The sequence below is a fragment of the Olea europaea genome, unplaced genomic scaffold (assembly GCF_002742605.1).
Source record: "Olea europaea var. sylvestris unplaced genomic scaffold, O_europaea_v1 scaffold1167, whole genome shotgun sequence".
Taxonomy (NCBI): domain Eukaryota; kingdom Viridiplantae; phylum Streptophyta; class Magnoliopsida; order Lamiales; family Oleaceae; genus Olea; species Olea europaea.
In genome coordinates, this window is record NW_019229074.1 from 185,332 (window position 1) to 204,022 (window position 18,691).

The 18,691-nt window shown below is 34.4% G+C and overlaps 3 protein-coding genes across 8 annotated transcripts; 2 read left to right on the forward strand and 1 right to left on the reverse strand.

Annotated features, from left to right (window-relative positions):
* Nucleotides 1-2,808, forward strand: LOC111373825 (the record flags this gene model as incomplete). Its single annotated transcript, XM_022996407.1, has 3 exons — nt 1-745; nt 867-923; nt 2,499-2,808. Coding segments are annotated over 3 exons (837 nt in total), but the record flags the coding sequence as incomplete, so codon positions are not given.
* Nucleotides 2,809-3,142: 334 nt separating this feature from the next.
* LOC111373815 lies at nt 3,143-6,902 on the forward strand. The gene is made up of 3 exons (XM_022996391.1): nt 3,143-4,372; nt 4,854-5,233; nt 6,218-6,902. The coding sequence occupies exons 1-3, from the start codon at nt 3,442-3,444 to the stop codon at nt 6,482-6,484; spliced, it is 1,578 nt and encodes a 525-aa protein (XP_022852159.1). The 5' UTR covers nt 3,143-3,441; the 3' UTR covers nt 6,485-6,902.
* Nucleotides 6,903-7,024: 122 nt separating this feature from the next.
* LOC111373817 (magnesium transporter MRS2-5) lies at nt 7,025-13,965 on the reverse strand. Of its 6 annotated transcripts, none has more exons than XM_022996395.1 (8): nt 13,811-13,965; nt 13,527-13,560; nt 11,849-12,473; nt 9,552-9,622; nt 8,759-8,887; nt 8,336-8,677; nt 7,559-7,606; nt 7,025-7,464 (listed from the first exon to the last, which is right to left on the reverse strand). In XM_022996395.1, exons 3-8 carry the CDS (start codon nt 12,294-12,296, stop codon nt 7,234-7,236), a joined length of 1,269 nt encoding a protein of 422 aa, XP_022852163.1. In that variant the 5' UTR covers nt 12,297-12,473; nt 13,527-13,560; nt 13,811-13,965; the 3' UTR covers nt 7,025-7,233. The 6 variants fall into 6 exon arrangements, with proteins under 6 accessions (XP_022852163.1, XP_022852162.1, XP_022852160.1 ...); XM_022996394.1 differs by having other exon boundaries at nt 13,495-13,560; XM_022996392.1 differs by lacking the exon at nt 13,527-13,560.
* Between the last annotated feature and the right edge of the window lie 4,726 nt (nt 13,966-18,691).

Here is an 18,691-nt window from a genome sequence, read left to right on the forward strand (position 1 = left end):
GCCATTCCCAGTATCATTCCTCTCAATGGGAAATGTCGTGATAAATGTGGCAGTGTCCCCATAAAGTTTCCCTTTGGTTCGGATTCTGGTTGTGGGCATCCTGATTTTGCTAGGTACATAAAATGCAGTTTTGGAACGCTCCAGTTCTCAACTGGTACTGGTATTTACGCAGTATCTTCAATAGATTACTCAAGTAACACCATTGTCATTACAGACCCCCTCATGTCGACCTGTTCGTCAATGCAGAACTCCGGAAGCTTTACCTTGGAACGTAAAAGCCCATTTACCCTATTGCCAGATAATATATTTGTTTTGCTCGGATGTTCTACAACATCACCCGTGTTTGATCGAAATACGGACTTTTGTGATACGGGTTCGGGTTTAAATGTTTGTAGAGGTTTGTATTCTTGTAGATCAGTTGAAGGAATTGGACTAGAACCAAATGGGGCAATATCCACTTGTTGTGTTTATGATCCACCAAGTGCACTTGGTCCGGGTTACGGTTTGGATCTTCCTAAGCTCCAGTGTTCATCATATTCAGCAGTTAATGGATTTGGAGGGGATGAAGGGGATCCTATGAAATGGCAGTATGGGATTTCTTTGCAGTACAACAACTCTTATTACAGTAATGCATGCAAGAATTGTGAGGACAGTGGAGGCTTTTGTGGGTTTTCTGGTTTAGATGAATCCTTTGCTTGTATTTGTCAGAATGGGATGAACACCACCATCAATTGCTATGGAAGAGGTTTTGTTTTGTTTTTTTTTTCTTCTGATCATATTTTCAACACATCCCTTCACGTGAGTATTGAATTATTCTTTCATCAATATGTGCACACAGCAGTGATATTTGTTCTTGATGTGATCAGGATATGCTTGGAGTGGGACATGGAGGCACAAAATTCAAACCAAAGTGTGGATGGGAGGTAAAAAAAAAAAGCAATCCCTTTTGGCCTTTTCCCCCTCGACGTTGTGTTTCACTCCCTTTCAGACAAAAATCATTCTTTGACCAATGATTTGGTTGAAAATTTTCTTGCTTTTACATTTCTTTTTCGCCCTAATGTGGACTTTTGCTTAAAAAGTAACACACCGTATATATGAGAAACGAAAATGTACAGGCACCTCACATGCTAGGGGAGGGCGTGGGGGTGGGGGTTATTTTAAAAAAAATCACCCCCCATAATGTGTGTGATCTGTACAGGCCCTATGAAACAGAGCCTGTATCCCACTTCTACTGTGTCAATTAAAACACCGCATATGATCAAATTGCACTTTAGGCCCTTGTTCGAACCACATTATTTTCATGAGAATGCACTTTTGAATAGTGTATTGATAAAAAAAAAATTTTAAAATTTTGAATTTGCGTGTAATGTTATTTTATTAAAGAATATTTGATTAAAATAATATCAAATTACCTTTTAAGAATGTATTTTTTTTTTTTAAAGAATATGGGTCTAAGAGGGCGTAGCTATGGGACATGTGATATTTCAACCATGTTGAATCTTGACCCGTTTTATGTAAGTTAAACAAATATGACATGTTTGGTAAGGTAGACTAAAAAGATTAAGAGAAGAACAACAAAAATTTGAAACCTTTTCCAGTATATTTTCGAAGGTGTGAGGTGTGTATGGCAATCCAAGCCCAATTACTTCTTTTATACGTTGGTTAGGCCCCATTTTTTTTTTTTTTTCAAAATATAATGTTTGGAATAGTATTTTTTTTTTTTTTTTTTGAGAATGCGTGGTTGAAAAATATTGAAAAGTTTTCGATTTACATATAATATTATTTTATAGAAGATTATGTGGTTGAAAATAAGAGGGGCAAAAAAATGAAAAAGAATGAGGACAAATGGGGGCTAAAAAATGATTTTTTGTAGAATTTTTTTTTCCTTCTATGTATTAGCATTTGCCCTTGTTTGAGTCCCATTTTTTGAAAAAAATAAAATTCTTGAATAGTGTTTTGGCCCATTTCAATTATACATTCTTTAATAAAATAATATTACATGTAAATCCAAATTTTTTTCTTATTTTTTAACTACATATTTTCTATCAACACACTATTCAAAATTTAATTTTTTTTTTTTTTAACAAAAGTAGAGCTCAAACAAGGCTAAAATGTTCAAAAAAAATAAAAAATAATAATAATAAATAAAATCCTCATGGCCTCCCCCATGTATTGTCGAGTTGTATTTATACTATGGTCCTCTTTGACCCACAATCGTTTAAAAAAATAAATTTTTAAATGGTGATTTAACATTATTTGAATTATACGTTCTTCAATAAAAATTGAAATAATATTACACGTAAATTTAAAATTTTTCTTTATTTTTTAACAACACATTTTCCATCAATACACTATTCAAAAATGTATTTTTATAAAAATAATGTGGCTCAAACAAGGCTCTATACCAAACATACTCTCTAATCTTTGCCTTTTTTTATTTTTTGATAGATTTATAATTTAAATTGTTTGTTCTCTCTTTTTCGATTTGGATATTTTAGGATTTTTGCTTCTGTGGACGATGTTATTCCTCTAAAGCAGCAGATATCTTTTTCGGTTCATGGCTTCTAAATCGACGACTGGACGTGGAATACTTCCACATTCTCCATGGTTTGTTTCTCTTCCTCTTCAAAATTGAAGCTACAATTAAGAGGAAATTATGTATTAATTGTAGTTGACATGGTTCACTGTTAGTTACTTTGAGGAGTTTATATTCTGTCTTGACATTCATTAATCTTTGAGACTCTGTGAAACTACATTTGTGTTACCTTAGAGTTCGGAAATTACTACGAGACGTGCACCTTGCTTGCTTGTTGTTTCTAAACAATTTCGTCTAAATTCCTATACTAGGCTCGACTATGGATCCCAACCCGGTCATCTTAAAATATCCATTGGAAAGGCGACGTACAAGACATTGAGCTTTGTCGTGGAGATGATGAAAATTTTACATTTTGTTCTTTCGACAACACTTCTCTTATTTTTGTTTCTTTACAAACAATTTATGATATAAGGTCGCTCTAACACATTGTTTGAGTACCCGAAACGAGACTTCAAAGTTTTTTTTAGGACTTTATCACTTGACGATCAAAGTATAAATTCAAAAGACATACTCGAGATTAATAAACAACGTTTTACCAGAAGCAAACAAAGAATATTAAGAAATATCAGGCGATGAAGGATACGGTTGAATTTGGGCCTCTAACGTTTAGCGTGTGGAAGCAATTAGATTGAGCAGAAACTTGTGGATGAGAGTTAATTATTTTCTTGTATTTCTTAATTCTTTATCGGAATTATATTTATAAAAAAAATGACAAATTCGAGCTGGGCTTTCGCGGTTCCAGATTTTCTGCTCTACTCCTAACAGTCGAAGAGCTTATTATTATCGAAAATTTTTGGCTTCGAGCTCATATCTCATCAAAATTCATCATATGTTTTAGCTTTTGCATGACAAGATTCTTCAAACCCCATAAAATTCGACACTTTCTCCGGCACAATCAATTAGTTTGGCAATTCACAGGTTGGTGTTTACCGGGTTCTGGGTTTGGGAAAGACTTTCAACTGAATTTTGAAATAAGAATTATTAAAATTCAGGAAAAAAAATTGGAAATGGATTTATGGATTGTTGCCGCAGCTGCTGGAGCTGGATATATAGCAAGTAATTGGCAAAATTTTTCAGCCGAAAAAGAAGGTTTAGCGGAACCTACATCTAAAATCTCACTCAGATCAGAATCACGGAATTTACTGCAGCAGATTCGAGATAGAACCTGTCCAATGCGCAGATTAGCGCGAAAAAAAGCACAAAAAGATGTAATTTCAGAGGAAAGTAATGATAAAGATGTAAATTTATTGGAAATGGACAGGTTAAATGGTGGGAATTCAGTAGCAGAAATAGCTTCGTCAAGTAGTGGAAGTGCTTTTGAAAATATTGAAGGGCATGAGGATCATAGTGGGGCATGGTTAACTAAATTGTCACCGGTGCATATTGTAGGAGAAAGTTATGTAGAAAATTCGGGATGTGATTGTGCCGAAAGTTGTAATTTCCATAGGTTTAGTAAGAACAAGCTTATTAGAATGTGTTGTGGATATTCCATGAGGTCATTGAATCCTTCGGAAATGCCTGCGTTTGTAACTGATGGAAGACAAATCATCAGAAGCTTAAGCAATGATTTACCGGTGGTAGAAGTCGAGCAAGGAAAGGAGGGGGCCAGGAGAGAAAATGGTGCTTTCTTGAAAGGAAACGATTCATCGATGACATCTTCTTCCTTGAAACAATTTGAATCAGCTGTGATCCAAAGGAAACCTGAAAAGTGCCCTGATTTGTCACGGCCGAGTGATTCTAGAGATCGGGCGTCCAGCAGAACTTTTCATTCACCTGGTTCTTCCGCCTTCTCTTGTTTCTGTGGATGTGTTTTTTGCAAATCTGATATTTATTTATTTGTTGCAATCCATTCAGTATTCTAATTTGCGCTTTCTATATTGTACTGTATATGGGGCGTTCTAAATTGTTTGTTCAAATTTCTGAAATTGGTGTCTTTAGGACATGAGTTGTGCAATCAATTTAGATGGATAAACGAGCTTCTGCAGTCTTGCTTTTGCAACTTCCTTAGCTGCATCCTGTTATTAGATAGCCGTGTTAATGTATTTTTGGACTATTTTACGTAGATAACACAGTCAATCAGTCAAATTTATGGAATATTTGGTTGGATTTATTATGTTTCTGCTGTTGGGATGAGTGATGATAGGAACCATTTTGTTTTCTATGATCACATAAGAAATATGATACCATTGCTCGATCAAGATGTGAACTTCTGATTAAGTTCCTCTTTGTTTACGAGCTTTGCTTTGGAATTTTTCAGGACATGACCAGATGCTTCTTTTCTTTGTCGGAATGACTATTGGAATAATATCTGCCACTATGGCCAGTAAGAATGAGATAGAGAATTTGAATGAGCAGATGAAGCAAACTCACAATTTAGTTCAGGATTTACACGAGGAACTTGATCATCGCTCTTATGGGACAGATGATCCATCATTGTTAATTCGAGAGCCAGTAGCGTCTTGTTCTGAAATGGAAACGAATGAATTGATCCGAGTTGACAATTTAAAGGCAAATGATAAAGAAACCGAGAATTCTGAGTTGAGAAGCAAGATTGAGGCAGAGCTTGAGGCTGAACTGGAGAGGCTGGAGCACAACTTGAAGGCGTCTAATCTGGAAAGAATATCTACTGTTGTTGATGTAAGACATTCATTCAACTTTTAGGAGATCAAATAGCCTGCATGTGATCATGAACATGAAGAAAATCAGTCATAACCATAAGGCTCTCCATTTGCCCATTTCCACTATGTTGCTTTTAGTTGCTTATTTTTTCTCTACTTCCAAAGCATTCATCTGACAATGAAATTTTAACCTCGTCCAAAGAAATACAGAAATACAAGGTTTCTTATATGAATATACAAGTTGTGCATTAAGGTCTATACAAAATTGATCTTGGGAGTTTAATGCACTTCTTGTGTTATTTTAAATATTGAACACTTCTATTCTAGCTCCTATTTGATGGCCATTATTTGGGAAAAAATGTTATGAATAGTGAATTTTTGAAGAACGTGTGGTTGGAAAAATTTTGGGGTTATGGGTAGAACATTTTGTTGAAAAAAGAAAAAAAGAAAAAAGAAAGGAGATTTGAATTAAAGGCCATCAAACCACGGCCTAGTCTATTTGTCACAGTAGACCTGCAACAGGTAGTGATAAAAAAGCCAAAACACTCTGACCCGAGCAAGTTTTAAATAGGCTCCCATATTTTGTAGAAAGCACGCGAACTTGTGGGTTCATATTGGATGAAATACTTCTGCTTGACTAGTGCTGTCTAAATGTGGCATTTAAAGTTCTTAGATTGATCACACTCAATCAAGTCATAGATATAACTTTTATCTTTCTAAGAGCTTGTTTGAGAGTGATTTTGAGAATTGATTTTTTGACCGTTAGGAGAAAAGTAGGGTCCACCTGTGAGAGAAAAAGTCAAATATGACGGCTGGAATAGTGAAATAACGGTTAAAAAATCAATTTTTTGAGTGAAAAAATCAGGCCCAAACAGGCCCTAAATGTTTTGGGAAACCTCATCAATCATAATGTTATGATGCTTTGACTTCTGAGAAATTTTTGATTGATCCATCTGCAGTTTCCTTTAAAGTTGAATTCATAGTTTTCAACTGTTTGATGCAGCTTGATCCTGATTTTGAACCGTATACTATGCAAGGAGACTTGAAATTAGCTGTGTCTAGTGAAAATTATGACTATGCATCCGAGTCTGGGCGTGATGGAACAAAGACAGCCACTGATTGCTCGCAGCCTATAAATTATGCCGTTTCCCCTCGGGAGCTGAGTTTGCGCCTCCATGAGTTGATAGAATCTAGGCTCGAAGCACACATCAAGGAGCTCGAGATAGCTCTGGAGTATAGTGAAAATGGGGCTCAAACTCTGAGATCATAGAGCAATGTCTCTGAAAGGATATTTTTCACAGTTAGATAGAATCATCTTCTCCTCCCAGAAGTCCTACATCTATACAGTAGCAATTGCACTGATCTAAAGCGTTCTATTGGATAAAATTTGAAGAAAATGGATCCATTTCACACCATGGTAAATCGAATGAGAATCAGGAGGGTGAAGATGATGACAACTAATCAGAAATGCAAAGAAATTTAAAAATTTCACGGTCAAAAGTAAAGAGAGTATATCTTAATGAAAACTAGAAAATAGAACAACAAATCCATGTATACATACATATAAAGAATTTTGAATGATGTGTTATGTTCATCAAAATGTTCGTGTCGACTTTTGAAGTAAGCTCTGCAGCATCTGTTTAGTTCAAATACTTATGAACGTATGTATAAAATTCCATTTTGTGCCACACTTAAGGGGGGTGGGGGGTGGTACAGACAGCGACTGAAAGGCATAACCAGTGCAGAGTACAAATTCTTAAACAATTGCCTCGTAATATACAATCTTAAGAAAAAGTAGTCTGAATGAAAATTGTCACGGAGAAAATGAACAGTGAGTTCAAAACTTGAGCATAAGCACGAATCTTGCAACATTGATAACATAATAGGAGAGAGACTACCATTGATGGCACTTGACTGGGTTCAACAAGCTCAAGATCTCATCGTTCTGGTGTCATAAAAAAATCTTGCGACGAATTTAGCATCAATTAATTCTGATCAATCTATATTCCCATGTACAATCTACAAAGGAAATACTTTCTTGTGCCTAAAATAAATCAAGAAGGCAAAGTACAATATTCCACAGAATGCTCCAGTTATGATAAGAACCCAGTAAAATGTAGACGGGTTATCAAAGGTTGAATCTTCGAAGTTCATTCCATAAACAGCAGTTACAACAGCAAATACAGTAGCTACGAAAGTGGCAGCCGTCAGAAGCAACTCGAATTGAATCAGCTGGTTCTGAACATTTCCCTGTTTACAAATACAAAACAAGCAAATTTTGTCTGCACTGCATATTGTTAAAGATATGAAATTTAATCATGAATTATAGTCTTCTGATCCATACCAGCTTTATGTTGATCAAATCCTCCGTATCATCGATATACTCTTTAAGCTGCAACGCCATGAAATATGAAAGAAAAATTACTTACGCCTAAGTGTCAATCATGTAGCAAAGAGAATTATTTTGACTTATTTTGCACTACTTGTTTGTAGTACAGCAATTGTGAATGTGTACTTCAATCACCAATTAAAGGCACCAGATCTACGAACGGAGTGCTCTTCTTAAGAAGCCAGTTCAACTTAGTAACTTAGGCATATAGATTATAGAGTATGCTTTGTCAAAATCAAATTGTAAACGCACGAGTACATTCCCAGTGTCAACTTAATGGATATTTTGCAATGTGGTCATGGCCAAAGAGTAATCAAGTCTAGAGAACCTCTAGAATTGATAAAGGAAAAAATGACAGTTAATTTTAGGGAAAATAAGCACTATATGCACTCAATTCATTACCAGAGTGGCAAGTTGTACAATAATCCCTAATAACCAAAACCATCTAAATTTTTATTGAATTGTCAAGTGGCGATCATGAAAACATGCCTTAGAAATTTTTGAGCACTAGTCCAAGTTGGAAAACAAAACCTTAACTTTACAAATTTGAACATGTGAGGGTCGTGTGATCTTAAGAGATTACCCTGTGCAACTATAATCAAAGATTGAGGACCAACTTGCTCCTTTTCAAAAGCTGGGAACAATGGTGCAATTTTTTTTCCTTAGTTTTAACTACATTTAAGACTTGTAAACAATATACTGGGAAGAATGATCTAACAATGGGTTTCTCACCGATAGTAACTTGTTGAGTGTGTTGTCAGTGACTATAAAGTATGCTTCCAGTAACATTTCAAGTTGATCGATGTTTTCTCCACCACTAGATGAACTTAGGAAGCTTCCATGTTTACTAGAACTAATGCTGCTGAAAGCTCTCTGCAGTTTCCGCACTCCACTACACGATCCCACAGGAGAAACGGGTGCAGATTTCGATACAACCCTTACATTTTGAGAAGTATTGATTTGATCATATAGGTCGCTGCTGGTCAATGCCTCCCTCCTTTCTTTCTTCTCCGTTAAATACATCTCAGCCATGTCTCCATCATCATCCATCAAATGTTCAATTTCATCGCAAACCTAAGAATTCAAGATAAAAGCTAACGAAGAGTACAAAAAGCAGCTTAACATATGTTCTAATGCACAAATCCATTATCTTACCTTTTGTACTCTCTGGGTCAAGGCAAGGAGGTGGCCCTTGAATCTACGCACCCGCTCTAGATTGTGAGTGCTTATGGATGATGCTAATTCATCAAGTACTGGATATATCTCCATTTCTAGTTCTTTCACCTACTAAATGCATAAAGTTCAAAGCAATGACTTAGCTGACACATTCTTTAGTGCATGTCTGTTCATCACCTAGTATTGAACATGACTTGTGCTATCCAATCCTCCCTACCACACATTCTTTAGTGCATGTATGGGATCTAGTACTGAAGATGACTCATGCTATCTAATCAGCCCTACCAAACATACTATTAGATTGCTTATTTTGTTTATGGGGGGTTATACCCACATATAGATGCTATTCAAATGTACATTATCTATAGCATTTCATCTTTTGGTAACCATGTTTGTGGATGCAAAGATTGGCAGTAGAGTTAGGACAGAAAGCCATATGTAGTAATCCTCAAATCAAAGATGGGAGAAGATTAGCGATTTGAAAAGACTTGAGTGCACAAAGAATAACGAGATTTTAACAACTGAAGGAAAGGATTTTCATTTCCTGAATGTAAATTCGGGAATCAGAAACAAAAGATTTCCTACAGAAATTTTCATAACAAATATACAGCAAGAACACTCTCCCCGAACCGATCAACCTCCACAATGAGTCACAGAAGATCCCAGATACCCATAGGCTAAATAAGACAAACTCTAGGATCCATTTGCTAGACAACTAGAAATCTCAAACAAAAACTTCTACTACTACTGCTTAAAAAAGATAATCACGTACCTGAGAATCAAGGGACGTACACGTTAGTTCCAAAGCCAGCTCCAATGCCTTGAATTCAAAAGGCAGATCATCTGAATAAAACCAGGCACATTGTAAGCTACTCCAAATATTTATTTGGAGAAATTATAGATATAAAGAAAGGAAAAATTTTGCATAAGATTTATAAGATTGGAGCAATTTATCATAATTAAAGGTAGCTAAAATACACAACTATTCAAGAAGCAATTTTAACGTCATAATAATTATTATCCAAATGAATTGTATCTTATTTTACCACTATTACAGCTGTACCTAAAAATAGCATTTGTATGGGGCAACTTAACCTTTATAATTATAGTAGACTGAAATACTGTGTTGAATTATTGTCAGTATTGAGAATAAATTTTTCATTGACAAAAAAATCTTTGTACATTATCAATTGTTACATGAGAAAAAAATAAATAAATAGAAAGAAAAGACCAGTTTTATCTTGCACAGATCTTTTCAGTATGGAAGAGGAGGACCACATGTACGGACCAATATATTGGCTCTTACAACTAAATATATGTTAAAACAGTTTTATTTTATTATTGCTAGTGCCATAATCACAAATGCTCTTGTGAAGAGATTTACATGATTCTTGACATAAATTTATTTTCATATTCTAAACATATAATATTCATATGCTTTCTTCTCTCTCTCCTTTTGACATAGTTCTGGAGGTAAGCCTTGCATGTTTCCTCCAACTGTATTAATTCTTACTGCAGGGGACGATGCCAAACCCCTCTTCTATTTGTAAGGAGGCGAAAATTAGTCCATAGACTTAGACGAATTTATATATATTCAATTAAAAATCCCAAAGTATTCGATAATTGATTAATTCTAAGCTTAAACAAAAACAGAGGCGACATTGAATGCTCGTAATTAAATACTTGCTTGTTACCAGAACTTTGAGTTCTGAATTTGTTTTAATATAGAAAATACAAGCAATCTAAACATGCATTCAAATTTCATATCTACTAATAGTAAGTATTGAATAAAATAAAGGAGTTATCCTCGAAAATTCATTAAATTATTGTCAGAATAACACTTTTAAGTCATGGAATAAGTTAATTCTAAAAGATTGTATTGAAAACAAAATTATAGGAGACCAATCAAGAGATCATTCTTCAATTTGTTAGAATCTATGATGGTAAAATCATAGAAAGAAAGCACCAGAAAATAATAAAACCAATTTATACTCTACAGGAATTACATGTACCAGAAAGAAAATGTGGATCTATGGTCGGACTTCTATCAGACGCATTCACGAAAAAGACGAACCAAATACGGTCTATGTGACAATAAACAGGCATTAGACTTTATGCAAATGCCTTCTGAACTCCCCAATGTCCCCACCACAGGGCAGCTTAAAGCTAGATAAGAAGCAAAGCAGGTGCGAAGTATGCTTCTGGGGTCAAAGATGAAAGAAATACAGATTTGCAGACTGTATATCTAGAACGTTTTAACTTTTAACCTATTGAAAATGGAAAATTTTTCCTCAGTTTCTTGCTTTTCTTAGCCTTTCTTTCTTGATAAGTAAAAGAGAAAGAAATAATCATGGGAAGTAGTGTTTAAAACTCAGTTTTCCACTAAGGTTTTCACATTTTACATCAATATTTGTTGCCGTGAGAAAATAGACATTTCCATAAAATCTTGTAGTCAACATGTACAACCACGTTCCTTGTACAGATAGAAATGTCCTGCCTAACGCTGGTACAAGCATTTAGAGATTTACAGCAAGTCAGTAACCTACTTTGTTGTTCCCTTTTTATATTAACATCTCCTTGGAATTTCTATCAGGCTGATTCATGTTAACTTTAGATAAATGGAAAGGAATGATGAAGGTGAAAAAACAATAACCTGTTCTTCTCATTGACTGGTACAGTTTTGACCAATTGCTGGTTAGCTTTAATAATTTAGAACATATGTATCAGAAAACCATTAAATTTATCTCTCTAGATGATAAAGAAATACTCCCATTTCCGATCAATTAGATGCAGATAATTATCTTAATATAGAGAGTTCAATAGACTTCTAACTAAGAAATATTTTTGGGTTCAACTTCTTACTTTCTATCCACTTATTTTCCAGTCTTCACATTATGGCTTCATATTGTCAAGAATGTTAATATTTGAAATTTATCTCAATGTTCCAAAGACATAAAGAACATAATTTCAAGTAGAGATCAAGATTTATCACTCAGTGGTTCATAGCAGCAAAATGACACAGTCAACAATGGAAAAATTAAACATCTTATACAAACTAAACTATTTTACCAGGTTGATCTTTAGATGTCTGAAGGCGTCTGCACAATTCAGACTTGTACTTTAGCACAGAGCCATCAAGTGAATTCATTAGTATAACCTCATCAGCCGTGATTATACATCTAATCTGTTCAAGACTAATGACAATAGCCTTCTCTCGACCTAATATTGTGTAAGGATAGATAAACATCGGGTCCAAAAGCCTGAGATCTCGAGAAGGTAAAGAGCAATGCCTCATTACAGTAAACTTATCCAGTTCCAAAACTTTTGAATTGCCAGTGTGATCAATCTTTATCCAAGAACGACTTCCAAGATTATGACCTCTCTTCTTAAAGCCAGAAAAACCAGATCCATGAACGTTATGATTCCCATGTCTATCTGAATGAAATCTTATGGAATTGAGAGAAGCAGCAGGTTCACTAATATCAAAAATGACAGAGGGAGCTCGGGATTCTGCCATTTGCTTTCACTTTTTTCTTCTTTAGTTGAGCCAGAGTTTGAAGAGTTTTCTTCATCAGTAAAAAGCAAAAGCTGTACAAATTCTAGATGTTACTTATCTCATGCAAGCTGACACTTTAATCCAGTAATTCTTAGAGCTCTTTGTATCAGCTATACCCATCCTCTTTTGTTGTAAATCCTAGAAAATGAAATGAAAAAGTGAACAAACCAACAACAATCGCAAGATTTGACTTAATTTTTTTTATAATCTAAAACAAGAAGCACAATAATACACATAAAATCATAGCACAGTCTAAATACCTCCAGAAGTTTATATATAATATCTCCTTTTTCTTTCTTTAGAAAAAATGTACCTCTAAACCTCTCCAGTGTTAAAAGTTATTCCATAATGAGAGTTACAGACATATGACTTCACTTATACACATAGGAAGTGGGCAAATTGGAAACTCGGTAATCTTCTTTTGAATCATAGCCATATCCAAACAAATAAAATAAAATAAAATAAAAATATCAGTGATAATAATTCCAGTTGAACATGATGTTTGCTGGTTTTTTTCCTCATTTCCAATTATATTCAAGAAAGTTGTGAGTTTGACTTAAGAACAAAAATGGCGTCATAGTCAATATAATTCTTCAAAATACATACTTCCCAAGAATCATTATATTTAGCCCCTCTTTGGTAGAGTTTCAGTAAAAGTCATCTCCCCCTAAACTCGTCTTCAGTAATACATTATCCCCAAAACTCACTTTTCACATGTATTCTCTAAAAATCTGCACAAAAAGGTTCTTATTTCCATTTCCAATTACAATTTTAAGAAGTGAAGTGAAGTGCCCGTGCGGGAAGTGGGGTGAGAAGTCATATTATCAGACAAATTTAGAGGACAAGACAAAATCTGAGCCTTAAATTTAACTATGCTCTAAATTTATATCATACCCACATAAAAACATCAATTTTGACAACTCAACTGGAATCTGCAATGCATTACATCCCACAAGGAACCTGTAAAAATCCCCATAATCGCAAAATTATCCAACAAGCGACAAAAAGGTTCTTATTTCCATTTCCAATTACAATTTTAAGAAGTGAAGTGAAATGCCCGTGCGGGAAGTGGGGTGAGAAGTCATATTATCAGACAAATTTAGAGGACAAGACAAAATCTGAGCCTTAAATTTAACTATGCTCTAAATTTATATCATACCCACATAAAAACATCAATTTTGACAACTCAACTGGAATCTGCAATGCATTACATCCCACAAGGAACCTGTAAAAATCCCCATAATCGCAAAATTATCCAACAAGCGAAAAACAGAAAACTCTTCAGATTGATACTACTAATGCCCAATTTTCATAAGAACCATCTTTTTGCACAAATTCCATAAATATCATGTGTTGACTGCAAAGAAACTGACGCAGTGCCCCTCCCAGCAACAGATATTCGTCTTTGCACGCTCACAACCATTGAAAACACATTATATGTTCATAGAACCGCATAATTGTTATAAAGATTGTACCTTTCTTGATTGAATTCTGAATTTTCTTAGGGGGTTCTTTCCATACCTTCACTGTAACAGTGAGAGATTAAGATGAGTTTTCGTGTGCGAGAGATTTCTTGTTGTGGGAATGAGTTCGGATGGCCGCCACTCAAAATGTTTTTGTTGAACAGGTCTTTGAATCCTGAAACTAAAATGAAATCTAATTATTAAAAGTGTGAAAGGACTAAATTAACCTTCCCTTGTAATATCAATTGAAGGAAATGTGGCTTTGATTCACCTCAAAAACATATTCGTCTCCAAATTGAAAACCTTTTTCTCCATTAAATTCTCAAAAATAATATTTTCCTTCAATTTTCCAAAAACTATCTTCCCCTTGACGTCAAATACCACATCTTCTCCTTCTTATTGTGAGGGCAACAATTATGGAGGTTGTTGCTGAACAATACAGAATGGTCTACGTGGAGACCTCATGTTCATGCACCTAGCAAGCACCAAAGAATCGGTATAGAAGGGATCAATATCCGAGATTGTCACATGAAGCGCCGGGCTCGTTTCATTAAGCCCTTTCGAGGTGGTTGGCCTTTTACTACCGAGCTCATTGAGTATCCGAAGTCCTTTACAACCAGAAGAGGGGCGGGCAAGCACGTTTTCAGGGTTGATTGTTAATATGACGTGCACAATTAATGAGTGTTAGGAATGTCAGCTTTGATTTGTAGAATGGTTGACCTCTTGTTAAAAGTCTATCAATGTAATTAATATGTAATAGAGTTAATGTGACACTAAAGGTCGACAGATCAGGCAACGTGAATCCAATCCAGCAGTAACCATGTCCGTCTGATCAATATAAATAAGCAATTCTTGTATCATTGAAAGGGATCTTGAAAATATAGACAAGAGAATACAATATACTTTCATTGCCTACCGTTTATCTTCTTCTACAAATATACTACTAATAGTTTACATACTATGAAATATATTCGCACGTACACTATCTTCTAATGACACTTGTTGACTATTTTCGGAGGTCGGCAGAGGCTTTTAAATTGAACGAAGACATTATATCTACTAAGACAACGATTGGTGGAGGGTTTTGAGGTTCAAAATTTGCATTCAAACCCACAATGAGCTCTCATTTAAGATTTTAGACCTTTAAAGAGAAGATAACTCCTTGTGCATAGCAATTTTGAGTGTCTTTGGCTCAAATGGCAAAGAAGTAGATTTGGTTATGGTGACAAGAGTGGCATAATCTTTCAAATAAGTTGGTGGTTGGTGAACTCTAGCAGGTTGAGTTTTGCCAAGATGATTGGAATTTGAGCTCTCCTCAATTTGAGAAAAAGTTAGTGACAAGTATCTTGAGTATTAAAGCGTGGTTCAACAAAACAATTAATTTGTCAACAAAATTTAGTGGTGCACATGCATCAAAAATAGCCTACATGGCTAATTGATTTTATTTTTTTTTTATTAAGAAGGAACCTTAGTGTCTGGATCAACTTTTGAAGGAGAGACCAAGTATGCCTAATTTTCTCCATGTTTTTGTAGATTTTAAGCAGATGAAGCAACTAAATCTAAGGTTAATTCTAGATTTTCCAAATCTATTGCATTGGATTCCCTTTGATTTGTAGATAGAATTTATGTCTCATTTAAGACATGAAATCTTCCTTGCTAGTTGGTTATAGTTTTTCAAAATCATCCCAACACAAGTTGGAGCGTTCCTGTATTATCAACTTGATTATAACTCATTGAAAAAGAAAAGTTCACATTGCTTGAACTTGTCAATTTTAAAGGAGTCGAGTTTGGTACTTGTACTATGGCTAGCTATTCATCGGTATCCAAACTTACATTTTGCTTTGACTTGATGGTTATTCAAGGCACGTCTATATCTAGTCAATCCTGCTGAATTTTGACGGGGATATTAATTCTTTGAGATTCAGTGGAATGATGAATTCAAACAACATGTTTGACAATGTTTTAAATTGTCTATTAACTAACAACCACCTTCCTCATTTGGCTAGATTTAGGACCAGCTGTGAAAAACATAGCCGGAATTTGTCCGTTTAATATGTAAGGAGGAAATTAGTATTATCTTAGAGACACATTTAACATGTTTATGGACATTGAAAAATTAATGGTGATAATGACCTTGACATGATATATGGGACGAAAATGTAAGGGTTAACCTACTTGTACAGCACCAAAAGGTGTTGTACACTTACAGTCCCCTCACTATAGAGGGGGTCTGTTCACGAAATAATTCTTTCGATTTAAAACTATCGTAAGTGTACGAATCGTAACACGTAATAAAGTGGATTTTTAAAAGTCCGAATATCGTCCTTCAAAGATTGAGTAGTTCAATTCTATATAATCTAACCTTAACCGAATCTAATTGAGTGAAAATATGGTCCAAATGCAAAAAAAAAACCCTAATTTCAATTAAAAACCCTAATTTCTACTAAAAACCCTAATTTCTCAATTAGAAACCCTAATTTAGAAATTTCTCTAATTAAACTACTCAAACACTCAAGTAAATGAAATTATACAAATTTAAAATCTAATTTATGGAAATGAATCAAAATAAAGTCACTAGGATCACGAATCCCCAATTGAAGTTATGAAAACCCTAATTTCATAAAATCAATGACCCGATGGAAATTTGTCAATTCAATGTTCATAATTCTATCCAATATATTCTCTTGATATATATTAGACTTATTCTTGCACACAACCAACCTATATCTCTATGGATGATGCAAATATATAAGAATGCATGTGGTTTTGTGACCAATTAAAGAATTGCATAAAGCATAGGAATATATCTCTATCCCCTATTGGACCTTATGTTGATTTACACCTTATCGAACCTATTCCACTTCTCTCAAATGTAAGAAATAAGTAATCAACACTCACACAATCATTGGTCACTAATTGCAGAAGAAAATCAATGCATATAACCCAATCAAATTATCCAAACGAGTCTTTATATTAAATGCATGAAATATGAAATTAAAATAACAAACAATGGTTCATCGATCACCTAATGAATTGAAAACTTAGCTTAGAATATTCATAATTACGAAAAAAACGAAATTAATAAATAGAAAGAATAGCACCCGTATGAAAATTTCTTGAAATTTTAAATAAAGTCTTGAAAACCCGCTTGAATTCTTGTGGAATCGGCTTCAAGATCGTGTTTCTTGCCTCCAAAAGTTATATTTTTCTTCTCCCTGGACGTTCTACCCTATTTCTGATGAATTTTTGCTTTTATATCATATCCTCACGGAACCCTGAAAGAGTTTTAATTAAAAACGCAAGTTCAGAATTTTCTTCGACTTTTAAAGCCATGCGGCCGCATGGTTCAAGTGATCTGCCTCAATAAAATCCCTGCATTCTTATGTGGGGCCGCATGGTATAGTTCTGTGTGGACGCATGGTTGGAACTTTACAACCTTGCTGTTTTGATCCCTGAACTCCGTTTTCTCTTTTCTTGATCTCTTTTCTTTTTTTCCTTTATTCCATTATCAAATATTGACTCCTAATTGATGTTTGGGTCAATCAATTCCTTGATCACTTGCTCGGCTCATCTTTTGATTAATTACAATTTAGTCCTTCATCTTTCACTTTTCTTCAATTCGGTCCAATGTTATTTCTTTCTTCCTCCTATCGTCTTGTATCGTCCTCAATCTCATACTTAGCATATTTTCATTCTAGTTCTGCACTTTAGCTCAACTTTTCAATATTTACACATTTGGTCCCCGAACTATCGCTTTGTTCCGTTTTGATCCTTTTTCGACTCTTTTCTTCTGAATTCCATCTTTTTCATAGAAACACCTACATTGCATGAATTTAACGAAATTAAGTCACAATTCAACTACTTTGTCCATGTTTAAGTCATATTTGTGAGTTAAATAAGTGTGTAAAAACACATTTTTCAGGGCCCACGCCCATTTTTTTAATCGGCAGTCCCCTCGATGTTAGGAGGCTGTGAATCGAGCTGTGTGTCATGCTGTGCACACAGCTCGGTCCATAGCATGACACACAACTCGGTCCAAAATGTAATATGTTTTATTTTTGCAAAAATGTCCATATACACCTAAGATTTTTGGCTCCATGAGTATTTACAAGTTGTGCAGTTTTACAGTGTTCTTCTGCAATCTATTATTATTTATTGAATGGTGTATTTCCACTTTGCAATTTAAGTTACCTAGAAGCTAACCATTATTATGTCATTATTTGGGAAAATCAAACAAAATGCTTTCTAATATTAGGAGAAATTATTAATGTACTGCATCAGTGTTACATTTGTAATGAAATAGTCTACCGTTCTTTTTTCACACGTTCTTCCTGTAAAGGTATGATATTACGAAATAGAAGTCATTCACTTCATTCTAATTTATGTAGAACATTTATTTATTCTTATTTTGTTACAAGTAATTAGGACAAAAGCTTTGGAAATGAGGATTATATTTACAGTAGCTCTCCACATTGTAAAATAGGAAATGAAGGAATGCCTATTATACTGCTTTAGCAACACTTTTCCAGTTTCTCTTTGTTCTGTACATGAACGTTAGTAGATGGGGAAGAAGCGGGTGAGGCGTCATTCATAATGAAAAGATTTGGGAAGTGCAAAATTGATTTAAATTGAGGTCAATTATGTCTTTGCTAATTATTAATTATTTTATATTTTACAGTGCTATAAAAAAGTGGTATGACATTGTTAATGAAGAAAGAGTTGTTGATACGAAACTTCAAGCCTTAGATTATTTTTGGCTATTTCATTTTCGTAATTTTTTTAATTAGTTGAAATATTTTGTCTAAACTAATTGATAATTTGGGAATGTTGTCTAGCAATTTAGATTTTGTCTAGCTGGTGCATTTGGAATTTGATCATTTTAGATATTAAATT